This window comes from Schistocerca serialis, chromosome 6 (assembly GCF_023864345.2).
Source record: "Schistocerca serialis cubense isolate TAMUIC-IGC-003099 chromosome 6, iqSchSeri2.2, whole genome shotgun sequence".
Taxonomy (NCBI): Eukaryota; Metazoa; Arthropoda; class Insecta; order Orthoptera; family Acrididae; genus Schistocerca; species Schistocerca serialis.
The window spans coordinates 359,526,532-359,547,663 of record NC_064643.1 but is presented as its reverse complement, the minus strand read 5'-3'; the positions used below and the strand labels follow the sequence as shown (position 1 = coordinate 359,547,663).

Sequence of the window (21,132 nt, the reverse complement as noted above, 5' to 3'; positions counted from 1 at the left end):
GGCAACAGAAAAAGCATGTGAAGTTCAGAAGAACGCGAAATCCCGAAGATTGGTTAAAATTTACAGACGCGCGAAATTTGGCACGGACTTCAATGCGAGATGCCTTTAAAAGGTTCCACAACGAAGCGTTGTCTCAAAATTTGGTAGAAAATCCGAAGAAATTCTGATCGTATGTAAAGTACACAAGCGGCAAGACGCAGTCAATATCTTCGCTGCGCAGTGCCGATGGTACTGTTACCGACGACTGTGCCACTAAAGAGTTATTGAACGCAGTTTTCCGAAATTCCTTCACCAGGGAAGACGAATGGAGTATTCCAGAATTTGAAACACGAACAGCTGCTAGCACGAGTTTCTTAGAAGTAAATACCTTAGGGGTTGTGAAGCAACTCAAATCGCTTGATACGGGCAAGTCTTCAGGTCCAGATTGTATACCGATTAGGTTCCTTTCAGATTACGCTGATACAATAGCTCCCTACTTAGCAATCATATACAACCGCTCGCTCACCGATAGATCTGTACCTACAGATTGAAAAATTGCGCAGGTCGCACCAGTGTTTAAGAAGGGTAGTAGAAGTAATCCATCGAACTACAGACCTATATCATTGACGTCGGTTTGCAGTAGGGTTTTGGATCATATACTGTATTCAAACATTATGAATCACCTTGAAGGGAACGATCTATTGATACATAATCAGCATGGTTTCAGAAAACATCGTTCTTGTGCAACGCAGCTAGCTCTTTATTCGCATGAAGTAATGGCCGCTATCGACAGGGGATCTTCAGTTGATTCCGTATTTCTAGATTTTCGGAAAGCTTTTGACACCGACTTCTAATCAAGCTGCTGGCCTATGGGATATCATCTCAGTTGTGCGATTGGATTCGTGATTTCCTATCAGGAAGGTTGCAGTTCGTAGTAATAGATGGAAAATCATCGAGTAAAACTGAAGTGATATCAGGTGTTCCCCAGGGAAGCGTCCTGGGACCTCTGCTGTTCCTGATCTATATAAATGACCTGGGTGACAATCTGAGCAGTTCTCTTAGGTTGTTCGCAGATGATGCTGTAATTTACTGTCTAGTAAGGTCATCCGAAGACCAGTATCAGTTGCAAAGCGATTTAGAAAAGATTGCTGTATGGTGCGGCAGGTGGCAGTTGGCGCTAAATAACGAAAAGTGTGAGGTGATCCACATGAGTTCCAAAAGAAATCTGTTGGAATTCGATTACTCGATAAATAGTACAATTCTCAAGGCTGTCAATTCAACTAAGTACCTGGGTGTTAAAATTACGAACAACTTCAGTTTGAAAGACCACATAGATAATATTGTGGGGAAGGCGAGCCAAAGGTTGCGTTTCATTGGCAGGACACTTAGAAGATGCAACAAGTCCACTAAAGAGACAGCTTACACTACGCTCATTTGTCCTCTGTTACAATATTGCTGCGCGGTGTGGGATCCTTATCAGGTGGGATTGACGGAGGACATCGAAAGGGTGCAAAAAAGGGCAGCTCGTTTTGTATTATCACGTAATAGGGGAGAGAGTGTGGCAGATATGATACGCGAGTTGGGATGGAAGTCATTAAAGCAAAGACGTTTTTCGTCGCGGCAAGATCTATTTACGAAATTTCAGTCACCAACTTTCTCTTCTGAATGCAAAAATATTTTGTTGAGCCCAACCTACATAGGCAGGAATAATCATCAAAATAAAATAAGAGAAATCAGAGCTCGAACACAAGGGTTTAGCTGTTCGTTTTTCTCGCGCCCTGTTCAGGAGTGGAATGTTGGTGTGCTGCTAATTCTGCCCGTTATGGCTAAGCAGGCCAAACTCTGCACCTTAGCAGCAACCCGCTGTTCTACCTTCTTCCACCACACTATGGCCCCATAGGAAATCGTGGGTCTAACCACTGTGGTGTATATCCAGTGCATACCTCTATGGCTTAGGCCCCAGTTTTTGCCACAAGCGCTCCTAGTACTCACTAGAGTACTTTTTGCCTTGGAGCAGATGCTCTTAATGTGAGGGGTCCAAGTTAGCTTCTCATCCAAGGTCACCCCTAGATATTTCACTATCCCCTTCACAGGTAGAGTTTCATCGAAGAGCTTTAGATTCCAACTTGCATGCTTAGTATGTCTCTTCGTAAATGGCTTCACAACAGTCTTCTTAGGATTAACTCTCAGATCCTGTTTAATGCACCATTTTTGCACAATGTCCAATCCTCCTTGTGCCATATTCCTGACTGTGTCAGTGAATTGCTAAGTATTACTATGACTAGGTCATCTGCGTATCCTTGGCAGAAGCATTGTCTGGAATTCAGTTCCTCAATGAGTTCGTTTACCACTAGATTCCACAATAGAGGAAACAAAACTCCTCCTTGTGGGCAGCCTCTAGTGGTCTTAATTACCACCTTTTCATTCATCATGGTAGCCTCTGCCTTCCTACCACTAAGCATGGCCCTGGTCCACCTACATATGGTGGCCCCCAGGTCATGCACCTCTGCTGCCCTTACCGTGGAATCGAAGGTCGTGTTACTGAAGGCCCCCTCGATATCCAGGAAGATGCAGAGGGCTATTTCTTGGAAGTGAAGTGCTTTTTCCACCTTCCCAAAGAGTTGGTGGAGAGCTGTCTCACATGATTTACTGGTTGGTATGCGAGTTGGTTCGGGTGTAGACCCTACTTATCGTCCTCTCCCCAAGATATACATTAACCAGTTTTGAGAATGAAAGAGGACAGACTGATTGGTCTCATATCCTTGGCCTTGGTATGATCAATTCTCCCTGGCTTTGGATTGAAGACAACCTTCACTGCCCTCCAAGCATTGGGAATGATTCCTACTGCTAGGCTAACCCTGGATAGCCTGCATAGGACTCTTATGAGCTTTCCTCCAGCCTGTTGCAGGAGAACTGGAAAAATTCCATCTGAGCCAGATGAATTGAATGGTTGGAATGTTCCCACTGCCCACTGGCTTTTGTTGAAGTTCACACACTCTTTGGCCCAATCCCAGTCCTCTTGTAGAGTGCCTGAGAACCATTGTCTCTCTAGGGTCACATACTGGTCTTTGTTGTCCGGCAGAGCATATTGAGGAAAGTGAGTTTTGAGGAGCAATTCCAGTGTCTCGTGTGCTGTCTTTGATCCTCTTTCCTCAATGTACCTTCTGGACTGGTTGGTACTCTAGTGAAAATCTTGTATAGTCTTGCTTGTGCAGCCGTGCCCTCCACTCCCTCACAGAATGCCTTCCAGGGTGTCCCCTTTGCTTGTCTTATTGCAAGATTGTAATTGACAAGGGCCTCACGATATTTAGCCCATTGTCCTTTACGTCTCTCAATATTAAACAGTTTCTGTACCTGTTTTCTTTGCATTTACAGTTTGTTATTCCACAAAGGAACACTCCTATTTGTGCACTTCCTGGTGATTGTGCAGTTGTCCTGATATGAAGTCACTATGGCAGAAGTAACAGCCTTTGCTACTTCCTCAAATTCTACTGGTTTCCTTATTGAGATTCTAATTTCCGATAAACATAAGTCAACGTCCCTCCTATATGTCTCCCAGTCTGTTTTCCTGGGATTCCTATAGGTCATGGTCTGTCTGATTCCCATTTCAACCTTGAATTTGATGTACACGTGGTCCGATGAGGATGGCTCCAACACCATATGCCATTGTTTGACATAGCTACCATCGTAGTTATATCAATTACTTCTTCCCTTTTGCTATTCCTGAATGTAGTTTCATTGCCCATATTCAGGACCTCTTAAGTTGTTAGCTAAAAGAAATTCAAGAAGGTACTCGCCTCTACTGTTGGTGTCCTTGCTGCCCCACACTAGATTGTGGGCATTGGCATTGCATCCCACCAGCAGTTGATCACCTTGCCGATGGCAAGTCTCTACCAGTCTCCTCGCATCCAAGGGAGGAGGAGAGCTGTCTTCATAAGGAAGGTATGCTGAGGCCAAAATAATTTCCCTCGTGATACCTTCCTCACATTGCTGCATTTTAATGATCACTAAGTCCTAAGAGCAGAAATCCATCATTGGCATGAAAGAAATGCCATTTCTTACATAGATGCATGTGGAAATTCTTGAACATATTCAAACTTACGTTACTGAGATAAATAAATTGAAAACTATTCATCAGTCATTAAATTTCAGAGCTGTTTCTGAAGCAGTCAACGACAGATTGCTATCTCTGAAACTGACATTCTTCATTCAACAGCACACTTGTTGGAACCATTCTTACATCGATTTTCACATTGATGTCCCGATGTCTCCATTGCTGTATGATGTACTACATCATCATATGAACATTTTGATGCAGAAAGTTATGTAACTAGATGTCTTCAAAAGCAAAACATCTTCTTTGATGAAAATTGACTTAAATGATGTAAAGAATCTAGTTATTGTAAGACAGTTCAATCTGGATTTTGCTATAAGAAATGTACTGAAAACAATTAGGAATGTATCTGAAGAGGAAATACTGTTGCTAAAGGAAAACATGCATTATTGGCATAGTAGAAAAGCTGTGAGAAAGATCACTGCTGAAATACAACGTAACACGTATAATTTCCTGCTTGAATCCAAAAATTGCATTAAACCAGGTAGTAGCTCAAGGAAGATTGACAATAAGTCTTGAAATTTTGGTAGCAAACAGAAGAATGTTGAATTCAAAGGCAGACCATGTCAAACTTGAGTTTGTGGAGATCTGCAGAGAAAAAAAGAATTGAAGACAAGATGAAATGCTATGAAAGAAGTGAAAATCATCTTGATAAATTCTGGATTAACGTAACTGAATTATCTTCAAAGCCACGCCCAAATTTCTTAGATTTTATGCAAATTCTTTTAATAATCACACTTGAAAATGCTTCTGTTGAGTGAGGCTTTTCTGTAAACTCTGAAATTATAGTTGAAAATCAAACAGAAAAAAAGGCTTATTGCCCAGAGATGCAATTGATGCAGTCCAGGATGCAAATGGAGTTGACAATTTCAGCATCAACAAAATTCTTATACACTGTTTTCGTAATGCACATTCCTTGTACAAAGATGATGTGAAACGTAAGGTGAAGGAAGGTGAAAGAGAAGAGGAGGAACAATTGTTGAACAAATGAAAGTAAACTGAAATCAAAGAATTAGAAACAAAAAAACACATACATTGAGTTAAATTTAAAGAAATGATTTATTCATTTTTATCACGACAAATTCCTACTGTTTGTTCCCTTTAATCAGCAAGCTACATTGTGTGTATATATATACACACAAACAAACACAAACAAACATACACATGAAATTCAAGCTTTCGCAAAAAAACTGTTGCCTCATCAGGAAAGAGGGAAGGAGAGGGAAAGACGAAAGGATGTGGGTTTTAAGGGAGAGGGTAAGAAGTCATTCCAATCCCGGGAGCGGAAAGACTTACCTTAGGGGGAAAAAGGGGTATACACTCGCGCGCGCACACACACACACACACACACACACATATATATCCAACCGCACATACACAGACTGTGTATGTGCGGATGGATATGTGTGTGTGTGTGTGTGTGTGTGTGCGCGCGAGTGTATACCCCTTTTTCCCCCTAAGGTAAGTCTTTCCGCTTACCTTAGGGGGAAAAAGGGGTATACACTCGCGCACACACACACTTATCCATCCGCACATACACAGACTGTGTATGTGCGGATGGATGTGTGTGTGTGTGTGTGTGTGTGTGTGTGTGTGTGTGTGTGTGTGTGTGTGTGTGTGTGTGCGCGCGCGCGCGAGTGTATACCCCTTTTTCCCCCTAAGGTAAGTCTTTCCGCTCCCGGGATTGGAATGACTCCTTACCCTCTCCCTTAAAACCCACATCCTTTCGTCTTTCCCTCTCCTTCCCTCTTTCCTGATGAGGCAACAGTTTTTTTGCGAAAGCTTGAATTTCATGTGTACGTTTGTGTTTGTTTGTGTGTCTATCGACCTGCCAGCACTTTCGTTCGGTAAGTCACATCATCTGTGTTTTTAGATATATTTTTTCCTACGTGGAATGTTTCCCTCTACTCTATATATATTCCTGTATTTTATATTACTAAGGAAATAACTTGTCATTAATTGTGCATATTTTAATAATTATCATTATGAAGTTTTGAAAAAAAAAGGATGTTTTAGTATCAAATTTAACATGGAAAAAATTTGACATGGAAAAACCTGGAAAAAACCTTGAATTTGAAAATGATCAGTGACTGGACACCCTGCTTTTGCCGAAAATGTATTCATTCTGCACAAATGAGTAAACGAAAAACTGATAAGAATGAAATAAGATCACAGTGTGTATTAACCAGCTATCGTGATAATTGTGTTTGCGTAACAGTTCCACTCAAACACTTATCCCAGATGGTGTACACTCCTCAGTGACGAGCACATCGTCCGATCGCGTGAACGTGGAATAACAGTGAACATGTGCCTGGGATATACGGACTTTTTTCGCAATCACGGGGCACCATGCATTTCAGGATGCGATGAAGTGAAAGTGCAAACGAATGGAGAGTGCTAAACAAACTTATGTACACATTGGTGGGGCTCTCGCTTTAAGCTCGACCCACGTAGTCCATGGATTGCAGTTGTAGACTCTGGAAGAATGTATCTGTACTGTATGGTGGCTCAGTTTGAACTGCCATTGCTTTTCGCTAACTCATGCTTGTGTGCACCACACATCGCCAGAATTTTGTCTATTGGTGTTGTGTGTGCCAACAGATACGTGACACAGCTAACTTGGGCCAGCCATGAACAGCTATGGTCCGTTCCCACATTTTTGTGTTGCCTGAGAGAAAGTACTGGTGTCCAGTTTGTGTGATATTGGATTCCATGCACTTCGTTGTGGCATCAGTAAACGTGCAATGGTGGCAGGCCAGTCAGCGGTGGCACCTGACATCAGTGTGCAGATGCACAGAATGTGTGTCCTCATGCAGCTGGGTAGTGATGGCAAGTTATGGAGGCTTTCAATGTTCAATGGAGCCACTCGACCATGCCATTAGACACCAGGTTTTCGCAGGTAGTTCTGTGTAACTGCACACCACACAGACAGGTGACGTGGGTGAACAGCACATAGTCAAATTGGCAGCTGTGATTCATTGTGACGTGACTGGGGCAGCCGAAATGTGGGACCCAGGTGCTGACGAAGGCTGTGGCAACTATCTTGGTGGTGATGTTCGCTATGGGCATTGCCTCCAGCGAGTATATGAAGTTAACTACCATCGTCAAAAGATATCACTTGCCTTGGGACAGAGTGAGCAGGCCTGCAACATTCATGTGTACATGTGCAACATGTTGTGATGCATCAGGAAAGGTGCCAACGAGTGCATGGGTGTGCCTCCTGACTTTGACATGCTGGCTTGCTGTGCAGGTGTGCGCCCATTGATGGAAGTCAGAGTGTGACAATCCATGGATGCGTTCGAAATCAATGTGCCAGAATTTCTGCAGAGAAACGAGCAGTGTCTGCCTGTCGAAACGTCACACCAAAAAGTGTTCGTACATGCTATAGCGCTGTGTAAATGCCATGTTACGTACTGATGCAGTACAGCCAGCACTTTAGACACTGTTCTCAGGACCACACAGTGTAATCACCCCTGCCGGGCGAACACTGGACATCGAGTGCAACAGCAAGCCAAACCATGTGTCAGTTGACACAGTCAAGCTGGATTATATCATGACTACTCCTGCCATCGTTCTCTTCTTCAACCCAGTGGAAGTCCTGTTGATGGATGACTCTTCCTCCACTACCAGTCAAACAGAGCGTGTACCCATGGCCGCCCACGATGCACACACACCACCAGATGTCATCTTGCCTCCACATGCACCACAACCTCACCCTACCTTGTCCACCAGTCAGTAAAGCTGCGCGATGTGCGTCTACCACAAGTGTCCTCACCTTCCCCAACATAGCCACCAGTGGCCTATGTGACGTGCTCTGGCTACCACAACTGTTTCAAACACCCATGATGCATCATAACAAGACCCCAGCTGTCATCTGCTGTAGACACCCTGTCTTCAGTGAGCCATGTCGTCAGCACATTGCCTGCAGTCGAGCTCCAGAAACCACCTACCGTGTAACCAGCTGCTTGTCTGTCACAGCTTGGAGTCATGTTTGTGTCCTTGTGCTTCTGTCGCCTCTGGCTTTTAGGCCAGATTAACTTCTGCATCAGGTTTCCATGCCCTTTCTCATTCAGCTGCAGATGTCTCTCTCCTTGCCGCCAGGGATTGTCCATTGCAGATCTGGGAACTGTGTTTTTGCAGCACAGCTACAACAACTTAAAACACTGCTGGCTGTTAAAATTGCAGCACCATGAAGGTGACAAACGTCAAATTCAATGGTGTGTGCCACATTCTTGGATATGCAAATGATTAACATTTCTACACAATCGCACAATGTTGGATGGCGTAATGGTACCTGTATTCTTTATACAACAAACGATTTTTCTGCGCATTTATCCTTCAGAAATGTCATTGGAATGTTGTTGTTGTTGTTGCTGTTGCTTTCTTCTTCTTCTTCTTCTTCTTCTTCTTCTTCTTCTTTTTTTCCGCTAAGTTATACTTTGTATGAGGAGGAGCCAATGGCCTTGCTGCAGTGGCAACACCATTTCCCGTCAGGTCACCGAAGTTAAGCTTTATTGGTCATGGCTGGCACGTGGATGCATCACATCTGTGTCTGTCGAGTGCTGTTGACAAGCAGGGTGCACTCCACCCTTGTGAGACCTATTGAGGAGCTAATTGATCAAGAAGTAATGACACGAGTCATGAAAACTGACAACGGCTGGGAGAGCAGTGTGCTGACCAAATGCTCCTCCATATCCTTATCTGTCGATGCCTGAGGGCTGAGGATGACATGGTGGCTGTTCGGTATGATTGGCGTTCAAGCCCTATTCAGACAGTATTTGTTTGTTTGTTTTGTGTAAAAAGGAGAAATGTGTACTAGCACACATCAGAATTTGATAGCCTCAGGATTGTGGCCTGTCAAGATTGCAGTCTGTCTTACCACAATATTGCTGCTCATGTCATTTGGTATCCCACATCTGTCAAGCAAATGTCGGCCATAAGCCCAGCAAGCGGGCAACCCATGGCCATTTTTATCAATTCAAAATAAATCAGTTTTTTCAATAGCGCTATGGACATTAAAGATAACATTAGATTCTATGCATGATATGTTGATGATTTGTTGTTTGTGGTAGATGGGTCCCATAAGGAGATGGAGCAGTTATATTCTCATTTCAATTCGATGCATGAAAAAATGAAGTTCTCTATGGAACTAGGGAATAATACTAGAAAGATTAATTACTTGGATTTTAACTTTATCAGTAGTTAACAAGGGGATAGAGTTTAATATTTATTGAAAGCCTACATTTACAGATTGCGTCATTCCCAACAGGTCCTCGCATCTGTGGGCGCAAAAAATGGCTTCTTTTCAATTTAAGTGTACACAGGGCAATAAATTTACCTCTTACCAAGGCTAACTTTCAAAAAGAAGTGTGTACCCAAAAAGAGATTGCCGGTAATAATGGTTATAACCCCAAAATAGTCGATAATATAATTGAGCACAAAATGTAAGAGATTTACACCTATTCCATTTCTAGGAAACACATCTTATAAAATGCAATGTGTGCTCCATGAAGACGATTGTAATGTAGCATTTTCCACCAACAATAGCCTAAAATGGAATTTTGTTTGTTTCAGCAATAACAATTATAATGAGCTATTGCAATCAGGATTTTATAAATTGAAATGTAATGATTTCCCGGCGTATTACGTAGGGCAAACAGGTAGGTCTATAGCCATAAGATATAAAGAACACATGCTGTTGAGGATGGGTATGAATAAGAATGGGTCAACATTTGCTGAACCCATCATCGAAGGAGTACATACGCCCCAACCTGTTAACAACACTGAACTATTGTGTAAAGAAGCAAAGGGTATGAAATTAGATTTGTTGGAGGAGGTGCAGACATACAAGCCCAAAAAGTCTGGCAGTTGGAATTTACTGAATGATCAGTGTTATTTGAAAGTTCCAGCTTCCTTGAAGGTTTTCAGCCTGTATTGGGCGTAGCAGATTGGCACTAGTAGTTACTCAATTGTGCCATATGATTGTATGATTATCTTTTGAGATAAACTTATATTTTAGGACAATGCTCCAGTAGGAATTCATCATAGTCATGAGCTGCTTTTATGTTAACATTGGTTTACGTTGAGACAGATATGTTTGTGTGTCCTTTGTCATCATGTATCATGTTACCGGACTCGTACATTAGGGTGCTAGTCACAGAGATAATGTCAATCACTGGTAGTGTGGCTATGTACGATGACTCCGCTCGGCTGGTAGACTTAGCCATATAAGCTATTAGAGCACATAATGTAAGCTGAAGTTACATTTGTAATGATTGCCTGGCGTATTGCATAGGGCAAACAGGTAGGTCTACAGCCGTAAGATATAAAGAACATATGCCATTGAGGATGGTTATGAATAAGAATGGGTCAACGTTTGCTGAACACGTCGTTGAAGTTCATCAAAGAGTGATAAGACAAACTTCGTTATATGAAATTGTTAATGTTCTACCACTCTAATTATTTTATTTATTTAGCGTATGGCTAATACAGACATATCATGAAATTGCATATATATATGTACATATTGACACACAAGAAACTTAAGTTTGTCTTTACAACTGAATATCCAGTCCTTCAATCCAGCCCACTGCATCTGGAGTTGCTAGCAGGAAGTCCTCTTTGACGCTGTGATAGGCTCGAATCCTGCATTCACTGACAATGTGGTGAACAGTCTGGTATGGAGCCCCGCAGTCACAAGCTGGATCAGGCAGCTTCTTCCACTTAAAGAGAGCATCCCTGCATCGCCCATGGCTGGTACGGATTCTGTTGAGAGTAGACCACATCTTGCGTGGTAAGTCGAATCCACTTGTAAGTTTAGCACCTGAGAAGATGTTATGCAGGTGCACATCTGTCACTGCTTCCCACCGACCTTTCCATTCTTCAAGAGGTTTGAAATTCTTAGCAACCATGTCAGCAGCATCGCACAGAGTTGGATGACGTGATTTCAGTCTCTTGCGAATTAAAAGTGGCAGGTCGCAATGCACGGGTAGGTTAGAATTCCTGGAGATCTTGTGGAATTCTCTCATAAGGGCAATACATCTGCGTAGATCAGGAGGCATTATACCAGTTAACAGTGGAAGCCAATAAACTGGCGTAGATCTGATTGTGCCAGATATTATGCGCATTGTCGTATTCAGCTGGGTATCAACAAGCCTTGTATGATGACTATTCATCCAAACAGGTGCACAATACTCAGCACTTGAGTATACCAAGCCCAGAGCTGAAGTTCGCAGGATGGTTGCTGAAGATCCCCAGGTAGTTCCGCATAGCTTATGGAGGATGTTGTTTCGAGTCCTCAGCTTTTGAGCTAAGTTAAGAAGGTGTTGTTTGAAGCATAGTGTACGATCCAGGATGACACCAAGATATTTTGGGTTCCAGTTGTGACGAAGAATTTTGCCTCTGAAACTTACCTCCAGTTTTACGTTCGCCAACTGGTTATTTAGATGGAAGCAACACACTTCTGTTTTACTCAAACTGGGTTGGAGTCTCCAGATTTTGAAGTAATTGTCTAATGCAGACAGGTCATTGGCTAAAAGCTCTTCTGTTGTCTTCATTTCCTGGTGTTTGACGGCTAGAGCCAGGTCATCGGCATAGCAGTATTTTCTGAACGAAGTGTCAGGTAGATCAGATAGATAGAGGTTGAACAGTAAGGGTGAGAGAACTGATCCTTGAGGCAATACGTTGTTCAGCTACCTCTCCTTACTTATGTTGCTTCCAGTGATTACCTGGAACTCTCGATCACTTAGCATGCTGTTAATCAGTCGAGCCATTGTTCTGCAGGGTATGATGCGGAGAAATTTGTAGATAAGGCCTTCCCTCCACACAGTGTCGAAGGCAGCAGTTAGATCAACAAATGCCACAGATGTTTTCTGCTTCATTTGGTATCCTGACTCTATGAAGGATGTGAGAGACAATACTTGGTCGCAGCAGCTACGCCCTGGTCTGAAGCCGGCCTGATCAACTGGAATGTTCTCTAAGATAGCGCTACTTATTCTGTTATATATTAGCCTTTCAAAAAGCTTGTAGCAGCAGGTGAGTAGGGAAATGGGGCGATAGTTTTCTACCCTGTTGCTGGGTTTGCCAGGTTTCAGAACAGATATTATCTTCACATTTTTAAACTCAGATGGAAGTTGGCCAATCAGCAGGATGTCAGTAAAGAATTCTGCCAGCCATTTCTTAGCTTTTCCTCCCATATGGATCAGGAATTCTGGGTGGATACCATCGAATCCAGGTGCCTTAAGAGGTTTGAGGTCCTTCAGTCCAGAGTCAATGTCTGAAACTGTGAAGGGATGGATATACTCAGATGAGGGAGATGCCTTCTTTTTAAGGTCACGAAGCTGTCGTCTGATATGTCTTGTATGTTTCTTGTCAGGAGGTACTCTTGAGGTGGTAATGATGTGGGAAGCAATTTGGTCTGGTGTTACTTCGGATTTTTTTCTACATGCTGGTGCACTTCCTCCCAGTTTTCTCAGAAGACTCCATGCTTTCCTGCTCGAGTGGGTAAAGTCCATAGTTTTGACTGTTTCTGTCCATTTCTGCCTCCGAGACATGTCCAAGCTGGACAATAGTTCCGTAGCTATCTCTGGGTCACCACTTTGCTGGAAGTATTGGTACAGTGTTTCACTTTCCTCATTCCATCCTGGAACATATTCTTTTCGGTATCCTCTTGGCATACACTTTTTAGCTGTTGCTGTTACTGCACCAATGAAGCGTTGATAGTTATTATGTGATGGAGGTATCCATTGAATGGTCTTATCCAGTTCCGTTGAAAACTTCATCCAGCCGGCTTTCTGGAAATTCCATCGAGTATGCGGAGTTGATCGTATGACAGGAACAGTGCAGCCAGTTTGTATTATTACAGGTCTGTGTTGGCTGTGAGGAAAGGCATCTATCACTTTCCTTGTGGTGTTGATGGGAAAGCCAGTTTCGTTGCAGCTAACACAGCATAAGTCAGGATTTGAATCCTTGTCCCAAGCAGCTGACCTGAAAGTGCCTTGATCTTTGGCATCAAACACTAGATGAAGATTATTCTCTTCGATCCAATCTGCAAGCACACTCCCATTTTCATCATTTTGAGAGTACTTCCAAAGTTCATGGTGACTATTGAAGTCTCCTATGTAAATTGCAGGATGTTCTGCTGTGTGTAGGACAAAATCGGGCCATGTTGTTTTGGGTGGTTTGTAAACATTTGTAATAGTAATGCCGTGCAATTGTATGACAACTGTATGTATATCTGCCTCCACACTTACAGAAATCAGCGAAGCTTTGTTTATGTTGTTACGGACATACGTAGCAATTCCATACACCTCGTGGTAAGTTACACCAAGTGCAGAATATCCAGGAATTCGACCTTGGCTTCGGAATATTTCTTCACTGGAAACACAAGTTTCTTGAATGGCGACGACATCGATATTGTTGTCCAGCAAAAATTTTGACAGGTAGTCACACTTTGCCCTGCTAATGCTTTCGATATTCGGTTGAAGGAGTCTGATAGTTGGTCTAATGATCGTATGCAACAGTATTTCATCTCTTGGACATTTGTATTAATAGTATATGATTCCTCATTTGCACATGTAGGCTTGTTATTAATTTATTGTTGTACATTTTGACTAGTTGCCTGATAAACGGTGCGACATAGCTCACTGTGATGAGTGCCACCTATGGTGCGCGGGCTGCAGCACATTTGACAACCGTACGCCCAGTATAACAGAGGTAGTGGCGGAGGACATATGTTGTCGTGTGTAATTTTACTTTTATTCGAAACAGGCTTATCTCTGTTGAAGTTATTTATTGGTCTTGTCGCAGCCGCTGGTCTAAGACATTTTTCATTTATTAGTGTGTATGTAAGTAATGTGTTATCACTTAATTCTGAAGTTTATGTGTAGATTGTATCACTGGTCTAAATGTTATTTTGATCATTTTTTAGGACTTCTAAACGAGGCTATATTATTATAGCAGAAACCATGGTCAAGGTTTAAAATAAACAGATTTTAGTGCAACTGTGGGTTGTTTTTCATTCAAGACAATTTCGCAGTGGCTGCTGTTGTCGCTGCCATGATGAAAATAACATAATAATATTATCATTGAGCGTCAAATTCATGCTAGCATTCCCATTACCCATCTGCCCCGCCCCCCTCTCTCTCTCTGTTCATTTATCTTTAGTTTGTAAATTATAATAGAGAATAATAATCACATGATTTTCAACATTTTTGTGTTTGTAAGAAATGATACACTTTTAAATCATTGATATTGCTCTCCACATTTTGAGTGATTATTTTTGTTTTCATATTATGAATGGCTATTTTTTATCTTGCTATAAATGAATAATTTCATTTCATTGTTTCAAAAATAATGCCATATTTTTTCAATCTATAGGTTTGAAGGTGTTTCAACTTTGATGCAAGGGAGGAGTAAAATGCAAGTTGTCTTGGTTATTGTATTATCAGATGTCCTCTTCTTTCTGCTGGAAAACAATAACAAATATTCTTTCTTTACTCCAGATAACAAGGTAAATTATCGATGGGAAAAGTATTTTGAATAGCGTAACATCATTTTCAAATTTATATCTGATTTGTTTATAGTTGAAATAGTGTTCATATACTTCTTCGTAATTACCAGTTGCTCAAACACTTCACTTTTATTTATTTATTTCAGGCTGGGGTTGTCTCCCTTCAAAAACTGCTTGTCAGAGAGAAAGCTGGGCAGGACTCAAGAGGCATATATCTTATTTCGTCCAACCCTTCAGAGCCTGAAATGTTTGAACTGAAAGTACATAAACCAAAGGACAAGCAAGTGTGGATACGTGCAATAAGGTTTGCAAAAATCAGTGTTAAGAATAATAATACTAATGATAATCAAATCATTTAATACCCATAAATTAATCTTAGGCAACGGCCTTGCCACAGTGGATACTCCAGTTCCCGTCAGATCACCGAAGTTAAGCGCTGTCGGGCTTGGCCGGAACTTGGATGGATGACCATCCAGGCTGCCACGCACAGTTAAAGAAAACCATCATAACAACCAGGAAAGCGGTGTGCTTGACCACACGCCCCTCTTATATGAATCCTCAGCTGAGGATGACACGGCAGTCGGATGGTCCCAATGGGCAACTTGTGGCCTGAAGACGAAGTGCATAAATTAATATTGAATATCAGTGAAATGCACATACAAAATTCTCTCTTATGATCTGTTAAACAAATAAGAGTGTTCACCAAATATTCAGCATGTAGATCTTTGATCACAATAACAAACTGGCAAGACAGTATGTGTAATGAACAGTTTCAGAAAACCAACTCCATTTTGGAATTTATTGAAAATAGTACTTACATAATGGACGACTGCTCTATAAGAAATAACATAGTTTCCACAGTCACCAGTAATGTGAAACTCAGATCTCCATATATTTTCATGAGACTCTCAAGGCTTTAGACAGTGGAGCCAAGAAAGGTGCTACATTTCTTGACTTAGAGAAAGCATACAGAACGATTCTACACCGTCACCAAGTAAATATGTGCTCGCAGAATATCTTTCTTACCATATGCATGAGTGGGTTTGAGACTTCTTGGAAAACAGAGCTCTTTATATTATTCTCAGTGGGGAGAAACTGCCAGGGGAAAAAAAAGGGGGCAATGATGTCAAACAATGGAAACTCCAGCTTGGAATATCAACAATGTAGTAAAAGATAGAAAGATAGATTGTTACTTACCATAAAGAAGACTCGTCAAGTTGCAGGCAGACAGACGTGATTAAAAGACACTCACACTTAGCTTTCGGCCACAGCCTTCGTCAGTAAACGCGCACGCACACACACACACACACACACACACACACACACACACACACACACACACACACACACCTTACATATTCACGACCACTGATTTCAGCATCTTTGGCTGGAATGCAACATCATGTAGGAGGCAAACAGCAATCTAGAGGGGGTGGGGAAGGGGAAGAAGTAGTAGTGTATGGGGGGGGGGAGAGACAAACACTGTCTGGTGGAGTGCGCAGGGACCACACTGGCAACAGGCGCAGCATCAGGAGGGTGTGGGGCAGGGAGCTGGGGAAAAAAGGGAACAAAAAAGGAGACGAGTGGGGAAAGACGTGTGAATGCATTGGCAGAGGGCTGCAAATAAACGTGGTGGAAGAAAAGAATGGGGAGGAGATGACAGGATAGAGAGGGTGGAAACTGTTGGATGGAGGGTGTGGGGATGGCAGTGTGTTACCGTAGATTGATGCCAGGATGGTTAAGGGATTGGAGAATGTATTTTAAGGATAACTCCCATCTGCACAGTTCAGAAACACTGATGGTGGAGGGAAGGATCCAGATGGCTGTGGTAGTGAAGCAGCCATTTAAATCAAGTGTGTTGTGTTCAGCTCATGGACACAGTTTGGTGGTGGCCGTCCATCCTGGTGGACAGCTGATTGATAGTCATGCCAATATAAAAAGCTATGCAGTAATAGTAGCAGAGCTGGTAAATGACATGAGTCCTTTCACAGGTGCCCCCCCCCCCCCCTCCTACCCCTCCAATGAGGCAGCATAAACCTGTGACAGGACTGGAATAGGAAGCGTTCGGTGGGTGGATTGGGCAGGTTTTGCACCTTGGTCTTCCACAGGAATATGAGCGTTGTGGCAATGGGTTGGAATTGAAAGTGGCATAGGGATGGACTAGGATGTTGTGGAGGTTGGGTGGGCAATGGAACACCACTTTTGGAGGGGTGGGTAGTACCTCGGGTAGGATGTCCCTCATTTCAGGGCACAATGATAGGTAATCAAATGATTACCTTGTCTTATGCTCGAAATCATTGAGAGTTCCACAGCCACTAACAAATATATTGCATAGAGCCATCTGTTTCAGGTTCTTTGAAAGTGAGGCAGTGTTAATGCTGTCCGTGCAGTGTTAATGCTGTCCGTGAGCTTGTCCTCATTCCACCAAACAGTAGAGGATAATTGTGCTGGTGAAACGTTAGATTGTAAATCAAACTGCCTTCAGCCATAGAACCTGAAACAGATGCCTGCAAGCAGCTATTGTGTTTTGTTTGTTTGCTGAACATAGTGAATGGAAATCGGTAGCCCAACATAGTGTTCAGTCAAGTTTGATGAGAGATGTACAGATACTGAAAATCCTGTGTATTGCAGGTCAGCTGTGGAGAACTGTCAAGAAGATGAAGATGAAGGCATAGTTCTCAGCTTGGAAGAGAAACAGAAATTAATGGAAGCAAAGCAGTTGCAAATTCGGCAAATTGTTGGTAAGTATACAGATTTAAAATGCCATTTTTGTGTAGTTATGTGTAGGACACAGCAGAAGCAGGATTAAATTACATTATTTAAGAAGTTTAAAAAAAAAAAATTTTAGTTTATGAAACCATTCTCTTCTGAAAAGAGGCAATTCCAATTCAACCTCTTCTCTCTGTACAATTTATTTGACATTTTATTTACAATCAGAAACCAAATTCTTTAGTATTTTAAGTTACCAGTCCTTCTACAATTCAAATTCAAGGAAGAGTATTGAATAATACTGTTGGATAGCATATTGTAACACTATGTATGGGAACCTGATACCACTTCACCCAATATGGTATGAATTTAGGAATGTAACATTAAGCCCAAAGTAAACACAGAAAAGAGACGATAGGACCGGTATTTATTTATGGTGTTCAGAAAGATACAGTTCTGTTGAGTATCTGTAATAACGGCAGGTGAGTTTTTAAACATGTACCCAAGGATACATTCAAAACTGAGTTTTGTGACATGTCCCTGTATCAGAATTATTGGGTACTGAGGGGGGAGAGGGGGGGGGGGTGTAACTGGCACTAACACTTTCACTACAAAGTGCATCATGTGACAAAAGATAATTTTAATATAACTGCAATTTTCAAAACATTGACTTCCGGAAAATGCTTATTTCAATCCTGCTGATACTTCATATTTTTTGTGAATTTCACAATGTATTTCATCTCTTCTTTTAACTCCTGTATTTTGTTGGGTAGATATTTTCATACTCTCTGAAATACTCAACTGACAGATTCTTTAGGTTTAATGTAAGCAAACATTTTGTTGAACAGTTCTCTATAATGTTGTTATGGCTAAAGAAGTAGATTACTTTATACCTCACTGTTTGTGATAATGCAATAACAAGAATCAAGATATGTTTTTGACTTTCACAAATTTTTCCCAGCAGTACAAAAGAAAAGTTTTGTCAAGGTGCAGAGAATAGCATAACAGAAAGACTTAAATTGAAGAGAGAATGTTTTTCATGTTTAATGCGTATAGCTGTAAAGGGATAGTATGAAAAAGATGTAATCAATCTTCTGTTAGGAACTGTAACATAATTTGTCACAGGCTAATGCACCTATTCGTTAGTGCCTTATAGGAGATCTTTGAATATATGTCAGTAGTGCAGTAGAAGTTTGTTGGAGACAACAGCAGTATAGTTTGCATTGCTGGTAAATCATGCATCTCTTGACAGTTATAGCTAACTTAGTGAATGTTATTAGTCTTCGGAATGAAAGAAAACATATGTTCATTGTGTGTACATTCTACTGATGCAAAAAGTTGTCAGTAGCATCTTTGACTATGAATGCTGATCACCTTTAGCACATACCAACATTGTGGCTGCTGTTAGTACAAGTAATGTCATTCAAAAAAAATGATTGACGATTAGTTTTTCAGTGCATTCAGAATTTGAAATATACTGTCCTAAGGGAACAGTTTTTTATTTTACATTGTGAAATAATAATATTTAATTTTTCAACTGTTCATAATCTATTAAATGTGCTCAAATAACCACTGGGACAGTACAATTACACAATAAATCATGATGAACATCCAGTATAAATAATGACTTATAAGTAGTTATTCTTCATATTACTGATACAGTGTTATATGATACAGTATGTCAATAAATATAGTTCTACAATTCAGGCAGTAGCTTCTGTTATTTTGTATGTATATTTTGTGGTATTACTATAGTGAAACTATTTCATTCATAACCAAGTAAAAGTATTCCATGAAAGCTAAAAGTTAATAATGCTTTCCTATTTACTTGAACAATGTTGAGATGTCAGTGTATGGCCCAAAAATTTTAAGTAGTAGCCTTGGAGTTCAAATTTACCATATATTTAATTGCACAGCTATGAATGAATCTGAAATCGTATTGTTCTGAACTCTTCAAAATTCTTGTTGAACTGTACAGACATTTTTATAAATATATCCAACTTCAGTGTCTGTAGTAGGTGCATCCACCAACATAATGTAGTAGATGTCAGAATTTAAGTGTAATTTGTGGATAATGTGAATTATTATTGAATGTTTGTGTGAATCTTCCTCTTATTGCTTGAATTGTAGTATTGTTCAATATTCTGATGAAATGCTCTCTTCTACTATGTAATGTAGTAACATGAAACCTAACTGCTTGTGTCACTTGTTTACCTCGTTGTGCAGTGAAACCTAGACAGCTATTCAAGACAAGCCACTATACAGGGTGTTACAAAAAGGTACGGCCAAACTTTCAGGAAACATTCCTCACACACAAATAAAGAAAAGATGTTATGTGGACATGTGTCCAGAAACTCTTAATTTCCATGTTAGAACTCATTTTAGTTTTGTCAGTATGCACTGTACTTCCTCGGTTCACCGCCATTTGGCCCATTTGAAGGAAGGTAATGTTGACTTCGGTGCTTGTGCTGACATGCGACTCATTGCTCTACAGTACTAGCATCAAGCACATCAGTGGTTTTGCAGTCAGTGCAATGTTTACAAATGCGGAGTTGGCAGATGCCCATTTGATGTATGGATTAGCACGGGGCAATAGCCGTGGCGCGGTATGTTTGTATCGAGACAGATTTCCAGAATGAAGGTGTCCCGACAGGAAGACATTCGAAGCAATTGATCGGCATTTTAGGGAGCACGGAACATTCCAGCCTATGACTCGCGACTGGGGAAGACCTAGAACGACGAGGACACCTGCAATGGGCGAGGCAATTCCTCGTGCAGTTGACAATAACCCTAATGTCAGCGTCGGAGAATTTGCTGCTGTACAAGGTAACGTTGACCACTTCACTGTATGGAGAGTGCTACGGGAGAACCAGTTGTTTCCGTACCATCTACAGCGTGTGCAGGCACTATCAGCAGCTGATTGGCCTCCACGGGTACACTTCTGCGAATGGTTCATCCAACAATGTGTCAATCCTCATTTCAGTGCAAATGTTCTCTTTACGGATGAGGCTTCATTCCAACGTGATCAAATTGTAAATTTTCACAATCAACATGTGTGGGCTGACGAGAATCCACACGCAATTGTGCAATCACGTCATCAACACAGATTTTCGGTGAACTTTTGGGCAGGCATTGTTGGTGATGTCTTGATTGGGCTCCATGTTCTTCCACCTACGCTCAATGGAGCACGTTATCATGATTTCATACGGGATACTCTACCTGTGCTGCTAGAACATGTGCCTTTACAAGTACGACACAGCATGTGGTTCATGCACGATGGAGCTCCTGCACATTTCAGTCGAAGTGTTCGTACGCTTCTCAACGACAGGTTCGGTGACCGATGGATTGGTAGAGGTGGACCAATTCCATGGCCTCCATGCTCTCCTGACCTCAACCCTCTTGACTTTCATTTATGGGGGCATTTGAAAGCTCTTGTCTACGCAACCCCGGTACCAAATGTAGAGACTCTTCGTGCTCGTATTGTGGACGGCTGTGATACAATACGCCATTCTCCAGGGCTGTATCAGCGCATCAGGAATTCCATGCGACGGAGGGCGGATACATTGTATCCTCACTAACGGAGGACATTTTGAACATTTCCTGTAACAAAGTGTTTGAAGTCACGCTGGTACGTTCTGTTGCTGTGTGTTTCCATTCCATGATTAATGTGATTTGAAGAGAAGTAATAAAATGAGCTCTAACATGGAGAGTAAGCGTTTCCGAACACATGTCCACATAACATATTTTCTTTCTTTGTGTGTGAGGAATGTTTCCTGATAGTTTGGCCGTACCTTTTTGTAACACCCTGTATATTCCGCCT

The 21,132-nt window shown here is 41.6% G+C and overlaps 1 protein-coding gene across 1 annotated transcript in view; it reads left to right on the top strand.

The window, feature by feature from the left end:
- The window catches only part of LOC126484567 (rho guanine nucleotide exchange factor 18), a 637,896-nt gene that overhangs the window by 485,830 nt on the left and 130,934 nt on the right, over nucleotides 1–21,132 (top strand). Inside the window, exons 20-22 of the mRNA XM_050108129.1 lie at nucleotides 14,471–14,603; nucleotides 14,750–14,907; nucleotides 17,235–17,344. Coding sequence (XP_049964086.1) covers nucleotides 14,471–14,603; nucleotides 14,750–14,907; nucleotides 17,235–17,344 — 401 coding nt within the window. The remainder of the gene's footprint in view (nucleotides 1–14,470; nucleotides 14,604–14,749; nucleotides 14,908–17,234; nucleotides 17,345–21,132) is intronic.